The sequence below is a fragment of the Drosophila albomicans genome, chromosome X (genome assembly GCF_009650485.2).
Source record: "Drosophila albomicans strain 15112-1751.03 chromosome X, ASM965048v2, whole genome shotgun sequence".
Classification (NCBI taxonomy): Eukaryota; Metazoa; Arthropoda; class Insecta; order Diptera; family Drosophilidae; genus Drosophila; species Drosophila albomicans.
The window spans coordinates 20,362,428-20,370,348 of record NC_047627.2 but is presented as its reverse complement, the minus strand read 5'-3'; the positions used below and the strand labels follow the sequence as shown (position 1 = coordinate 20,370,348).

At 30.2% G+C, this 7,921-nt stretch overlaps 1 protein-coding gene across 2 annotated transcripts in view; it reads right to left on the bottom strand.

Annotated features, from left to right (window-relative positions):
* Positions 1-3,166: 3,166 nt before the first annotated feature.
* The window catches only part of LOC117565423 (ras-related protein Ral-a), a 30,720-nt gene continuing 25,965 nt past the window's right edge, over positions 3,167-7,921 (bottom strand). The window contains exons 5-6 of one of the 2 annotated variants that reach the window (XM_034244510.2): positions 5,640-5,763; positions 3,167-3,473 (exon numbers count right to left, since the gene is read on the bottom strand). In XM_034244510.2, the coding sequence (XP_034100401.1) occupies positions 5,647-5,763 (117 nt within the window). In that variant the 3' untranslated portion in view covers positions 3,167-3,473; positions 5,640-5,646. The remainder of the gene's footprint in view (positions 3,474-5,639; positions 5,764-7,921) is intronic. The other variant, XM_034244518.2, reaches the window with a different exon arrangement.

The window sequence follows — 7,921 nt, the reverse complement described above, 5'->3', positions numbered from 1 at the left end:
TATATTCTATAAATGTGTAAAGAAAACAAAAATGCAAGAAAAAAATAAAAAGTGATTTCAAAGCAAATGCCACATTGTTGAATTATTTACTTGAGTTACGTGGAAAGTAATAATAAATAAATTCCATCAATTCTACATAAGCTGCTTAGTAGCGCCATCTATGTATCGTATGCAAATTCTGGACTTGAACTGGCGCAGCCTGAAAGTATGCTACAAAAATGTATTTGCTGCCATTATGAATTAGAAAACTGCTCCTAGCTCGGCCATATCCTGCCGGATTTTTAAAGGACACATATTGCTAGAATCTCAAGGATCTCCTCTATCGATCTGCATCAAAAAAATATGGGGTCATCTAAGAATCCAACACTTGTAATTTTTTGGTCCGGGCGCTAAAGAAATTATGCGAAAATTGACAATTGCAGGATAACTCGGGAACCACAAGGACGATTGGAATGTCCTTTGGCAGGATAATAGGTCTCATAAATACTCATCGTTTGACATATCGCTTGTCAGGATATGCAAGGACATTCACGAGTTATAGCTAATTTTTTCAATGCAAAAAAGTCCTTTTATTTCGGCTCCTGAAAGGATTTTCGTCCTTGGATTTATGCCAATCGATTTCTATTGATTAGGGTTATGTCTGTGCCAAAGGACATCCCGATCGTCCTTCAAATGACCGAGATACGGCGGAATTTTGAAATTTTTACCAATTTTTCTATGCCTTACCCTTTGAAAAATTTCAAGTAAAATTATTGGAAGGAATCTTAAAATCCTTGAATGCAAATCGATAGTCCTGGCTACTCTGATTACAAAAAGGTATGTCCTTACCAGATCCTTAAGGATTTGAGCGAGTTATGGCGTAAAAACCAAAACTCTGTTGAGTTTTATGCGTTTTCAGTGCATACTTTTAGGGGCATCCAGCAAAGCATTTAAACTTAATGAAATTCAGTCATAACTTGGCCATATCCTGCCGCATTTTCAAAGGACACATATTGCTAGGATCTCAAGGATCTGCTCTATCGACCTGCATCAAAAAAATATGGGGTCATCGAGGAATCCAACACTTGAAATTTTTCAGTTCCAAGGACTCAAGAAAACCGACCAAAATTGCAAATTCCAGGATAACTCGAAAACTACAAGGACGAATACAATGTCATTTGGCCAGTTGATAGGCTTCACTGATAGGCACCATTTGACATATTGCTTGCCAGGATATGCAAGGACATTCACGAGTTATAGCTAATTTTTGGTGTATCAAAATGTACTTTTATCTCAGCTCCAGTAAGGATATTCGTCCTTTTGGAAATCACATTCAGTTTTTATTGATTAGAGCTATCATTGTGCCAAAGGACAATCCGATCGTCCTTCAAACGACCAAGATACAGCTGAAAATATGAAATTTAGACAATTTTTCATGCCTCCCCCTTAAAAAAAATTCGATGATTTTTTTGCTCGGATTTGGGAAATTCTTGAATGCCAATCTCAAAAGTCCTTTTGATATCCTTGTAATAAATAAAACACGTTGTTGTAAGATTTCTCATAGTTTTTTGTTTTTTTATTGTTTTGTTTATTTCCAAGCTAAACATAATTTTTAATCCAGTTTTACTCATAATCATTATAATAATAGTTTATCAAAAAAATGCTTTGCTATTGCTGCTAAAAAAATTGTTACTTATTTAGATTCCGATATATGTATGTATGCATATATATATATATAAGTATGGGACAGTGTGTGTGTGTGTGTGTAATGTGTTGTTTCTTTCTTTCTTCATCGTGTGTGGGAAGAGGAGTGTCTGTGTGTGTGTGTGTGCGAGAGTAGAGCACTAAAAATGTATGTGTGTGTTGGCTGCTGTGGTTTGCTCAGTGCCCTTGGCTCTTATCAATATATATGATGTATGTATGTATCTCTCTCTCTATATATATATATACGCTATATATAGTATAGTGTATGTATATAAATTTATAGCAACATTCGATTCTCGATTTATCATACACAAGAAAGGGTGAAAAGAAAACGAAAATAAATAAATAGGATAAGGAAAAGGAAAGGAAAGGAAATATTGTCAAATGCGGAGTTCAAAGTTCTTCAGAGTTTCGAAATCAAGGTAAATCAATTGCATAACTTATATATTTAACAATAATTAGATTTAACATTATCATATTAATCATAATAATAATAATAATAGCTTAAACATTAAAATACAGAATGCAGTTTGCAAGAAAAAAAATAGTGTATGCCATAATCTTAATAATTTCTCAATACGATTTTATAAAGTTATTTAAAAAAAAAAATCATAATAATAATAGAAAAAGAAAACGAATTGTTTATGAAAGCAGCTACAAATTATTCAAGTTCTTTTCATATTGATTGATTTTTCTTTTTGTTTTTTTGTTGTTGTTTAGTTATTTAGAAAATTACAAAAATTGCATTAGAATTGAGGTGTTCTTCTTCTTCTTGTTCTTGTTCTTCATTGATTCTAAAAAAGTCTATTTCGATATTTATGAATTAAAGTTTGGAGTTTGTTAATGATTTGTTGCAGCTGCATTTTACAATTACATATTTTAAACTATATAATTATGTATGTTATGTATTGTATTTGTATTTTTATTTGTATGTATAATATTTATAAAAAGCTTTTCAGTGTGTTGTGTGTAGACTTTACTTTCTTTTTTGTTTTTTTTTTTTTTTTTATTATTGTTTAACATTTTGCTATTACTTTATACACGAACAAAATAATAATTATCATAATAATAAAAAAAAATATATAGATATAATAAACAACTGAATCCTTTAAGCAAAATACTGTGGAGCTTCGATAAAGTTTAGTTTAGATTGCACTGTTCGCTTTGGCGAGGCTCCACTTTATTAGCATGTATGTATTATATTTGTATGTGTGTGTGTATGCTTGTATTTGTAGCGTAGGAAAAGAAATATCGATAAATTATGAATTAAAAGCTGGCGCTGTGCTTTGCTGTGGTTGTTGTTGTTGTGGTTGTTGTTGTTGCTGTTTGCTATTACCTAAATAATAGTTGCATTTGTTGTTAATATATTTATTTTTTATATATATAGATTTTATGTATATTACATATAATTCATAATTTATTTAATGTTAATCATCGTTGAAATGTTGCAAATAATTTTGATACAAATTTTTGTTGTTGTTGCTTGTTTTTTTTTTCGTTTTTCTGATTTGTTTTTATAAATATTAATAACGCTCAATTATTGTTGTTGGTTATGTTGTTGCCATTTTTTACTGCTGCCTTGTTGAACTGCAGTTGTTTGCTTTATTATTGTTGTTGTTGTTGTTGTTCATCTTCCTCTTGTTGTTATTGTTGCAGTTGCAGTTGTTGTTGTTGTCGCTGTTGAATGTTTACAACAATTGGCAGCAAGGAGAAGGCTTTGTCGGCTCTTTCACGTCCATCTGACGTTGTTTTTTGCGTGATGAAATATCCCTGATTAGATCGAAAAATACCTAAACAAGAATAAACAATAGATTAATCATAAATTCCTTATTCTTTTCTTCTCCGTTTCAAATCAAACATTTTGTTTCGGGTTAAAATTTGTATCTATAGTTACAGAATTTGGAAAAATGGCTAAAAACCGAAAGCAAAAAGTTTCATACACCATAAAAATATACAAAAATTAAAATTGTCTTAAAAATAAAGCAAAAACTAAATTTGTATTAAATGCAAAAATACGAGCGCCAAACCAAAAGTTATTAAATCATAAAACCAAACAAAATAATGTCAAATAAAGCAAAAAAAAATTGGTTTTTGTACTTGATTAATAAATGTGCCAAGTTCATACTCAAACTAAATCAAATATACTTGTTTTACTCATGTATGAGTGTTTATGTACAGATGTGTGTGTGTGTGTGTGTGTGTCTATGTGTGTGTAGTTTTGCATTGGTGTATTTCACTTAGTTCAAACTTGGCATTCCTTTCACCTTCATCTCAAGGGTCGCTGTCCATATTGATTTTGCAATGTAATTTTATCGATAAAAATAAACACTTATCGGTCGATATAACAATATTAACGATAATGATAATATTACTATCGATCGATATACTGCTATCGATAATATATCGATCGAACATATCGATAAATATAATACTATCGACTATATCGATAAATATAATACTATCGACTATATCGATAAATATAATACTACCGACTATATCGATAAATATAATACTATCGGTCATATCGATAAATATAATACTATTGACTATGTCGATAAATATAATACTATCGAGGATATCGATAAATATAATACTATCGAGCATATCGATAAATATAATACTATCGGTCATATCGATCAATATAATACCATCGATCATAGTGTTAAATATTTTATTACTGTGGACAATTGTATAAATATTATCGATAAATACATTACAACTATCAATCAATATTTTATTACTATCGATAAATATATTACTACTATTTATTAATTCCTTTCAATATCTTTTTGAACTAAAACTGCAATTAAGTGTATTTTCTAAGCAACTCTAGTGTAATTCAATTCTAATTTCTACTGTTGTCAATTGTGCTCTTCATTTGTTAGTGTTTTAAAGTTTTAAAAGCAAAAGCTTGGCAAAGTTTTAAACAACGACAACGAGACTTTTCGTTAGTTTGCAATTATAAACCGATTTTGGCATACATTTTACTTTGCCATAATCAAAAGTTATTATCAATTATTGCAAAATACATATTTTGAAATTAAACTGTTTTTGTTGAAATGTCATTAAGTTACTATCGATGAATATGTTGATTAAAATTCATATTATGAAATTTAATTGTTATCATTGAAATGTCTTTAAGTTACTATCGATAAATATATCGATTAATGCAAAATACGTATTTTAAAATTGAATTGTTTTCATTAAAATGTCATTAAGTTACTATCCATGAATATATCGATTAAAATTCATATTTTGAAATTGAATTGTTTTCATGGAAATGTCATTATCTGAATTCTTTAAACTTTTTTTTTTAAACGTTGTGTTTTAACACAAAAATGATGAAATTCGTTTTTTCAATTGCTGTAAATTTAGATTGAATTTTAACAGTCAAAGTAATATATTATTTTCCTAGTTGAATTTCAAGTTGTAAGGAAACATTGAAATTGAAAGACAAAGATTAGTAAAGTACGAAATTACAGTTGAATAATGTAGACAACATGCAGAGCTCATTTTGTTTATAGTATAAGAGCTAAAAGGTTAGTCTATAAATGTTGTTCATGTTTGTTATTGTGTTGTTACTGTTGTTATTTGTTTTGATTTTGTGAAGTTTGAAAAGTTGCGATTCTAATCAAAGGCAAACATCAACAAAAAGAAAGCATTATAATAAATCAAAGGCAAGCGGCACTCAAATCTAAATAAATAAGTTAATAATATAAGAGAAATCAGTGTAAGTTAAGGAAAGGAAAAGAAAGAGGAAATTGTTACAAAAAAACAAAAGAACTAAAGTGGATTTTAGTGTAGCAAAAAGCCAAAAGCGAAAGAGGGTAAAGCTAAATACGGGTCACATAAGGTGTAAGTAAGTAAATAGTGTATAGTTTTTTTTATTTTTCAATTATCTTTGATGTTGTAGTAGTTGGTAGTTGGTAGCTTGTAAAATTGTTTTGTTTATGCACCTAATGCCTAAAGTAGGGTACACTTAAGTCTCCGCTTCTTGCATCTATCTTTAGCACGCCCGCTCGTGGCTTTCGAATCTTCGGTTTTTCGTGATCTTATTTCGCGCATCAAATCAAAAAATACCTGCAATTGTGATGGGAATAAAATATACATGTACATACACATACATATACATATATATAGCATACGTATATATATTTAGTTGTAAAAATAACGAAAATCATTTTATTTATACGATAGTTATAGAGAGGTGAGTTAGTTAGTTAGAGAGATAGATAGAGAGAGAGAGAGTTGTTACATAGAGAGCTGGCTGTATTTTTATTATTATTTTTTTTTTTTTTTTTTTGGTGTTGTTTCTGGGTGTATGAAAAAAGAGCGTGTGAAATGCGCTAGCAAAAAACACAATAAGAAATCAAAGAAAATAAATGAAGAATAATTAAACTATATACTTAAAATTATAATTATCAACTTGATTATCAACATTATTTGTTGTTGTTGTGGTTGTTCTGCAAGCAGCGTTACGATTACAACATCGATAAAACGATAACGATAACGACAATGGCGATGATACATTCGATTATTAAGTGCTTTCTAAAATGTAGATTTCTTTATATAGTGCTTTCTATAAGGTAGACTTCTTGATAGACTTTAACTTGAGCTGCTCTGAAGACTTAAAAAACTATCATTTAGGGAATTATTTTTCCCTCTTGAAGAATTAATCGATTTTTTTTTTGTTGTTGTTACCATCATCAAGATTTACTTCTCAATTGTCGCTTAGTTCTAAGTGAAATCAAAGCATTTTGCTCAAATGTTCATGGCATAAACGAACTACAATTGCTTTCATATAAAGATAGATAGATGTGTGTGTGTGTATTTAATGGATGTGTGCTTATTGTTGGGCCAAAACAACAATGGCTATAAACTATTTGGCAAGTGAATTGCAGGTAACAAAACAAAAAAAAAGTGGCAGACAAACACAAAAAAAAAATAGAAATTGATAAGAATGTTGAGTGTGAATCGTAAATTGAGTTAAAAAAAAAAGTAAATTATGCGAATCTAATGATTTGATATTTCTTGTTATATGTATTTATTGTTGTTGTGTTTGCTGCTTTTAATCAGTGTTCACGGTAATTGCAAAATACAAAAACACACCGAAACATTGACAAGAAACAAAATTTGATGGGAAACAAAAATCGAAGGAAAAACAAAATAGGAAAACTTAAAATCGAAATCAAATGAAGAGACGAAAAAAATGAGTGTGCGACAAATTTTTGCATTTCGATTTCTGATTTCTCTGCTCAAAAATCATTGATTAACGTTTAATAATAATCACAAATAAATGATGATATATTCTTTGGTATTTGCATCTTTTGCACTTTTTTCTTTTTCATTTTTTTTTTTTGCTCGCTTTAGCCAATTGATGAAGAGCCTGCAAATGTTTTCGGTTTAATAAATAATTTATGTCCATGGTGGCATTTCAAAAGTGGGGAGAGAAATAACAACAGACAAGATAGGAAGGGAGCAGCGGAGGGAATGAGAGAGAGAGAGAGAGAGAGAGAGAGAGAGAGAGAGAGAGAGAGAGCGCGGCGCGAGAGAGAGAGAGGTGGGATAGAAAGGTGTTCTCTCGTTCGTTGAAGCAGCACAAACTATCGATAGTTACCGTGTATCGATAAATACCACATATCTATAGTATCAACGATCGGTACCATTGATCGATAGTAACATCGATCGTTACCACTGATCGATAGTAACTTCGATAGCTACCATGTATCGACAGTAACATCAATAGTTACCATGCATCGATAGCAACATCGATAAATACCATATACCTATAGTAACATCGATCGTAACCATTGATCGATAGTAACTTCGATAGATACCATATATCGACAGTAACATCAATAGTTACCATATATCGATAGCACTATAAAAAGCTACCATGTATCGATAGTATTATTTATAGTTACAATCGATCGATAGTAACTTCGATAGATACCATATATCGACGGTAACATCAACAGTTATCATCTACCGATAGTAACGTCGATAATTGCCATATATCTATAGTACCATCAATAGTTGCCATTAATCGATAGCTACCGTATATCGATAGTAACATTTATAGTTACCATTGATCGATAGTAACATCGATCGTTACCATTGATAGTTACCATATAACTATGGATGATACCATAGATCGTTACCATACCAATTACCATCAACAATTACCAGTAATCGATAGTACCATCGATAAATACCATATATCGACGGTTACATCAAT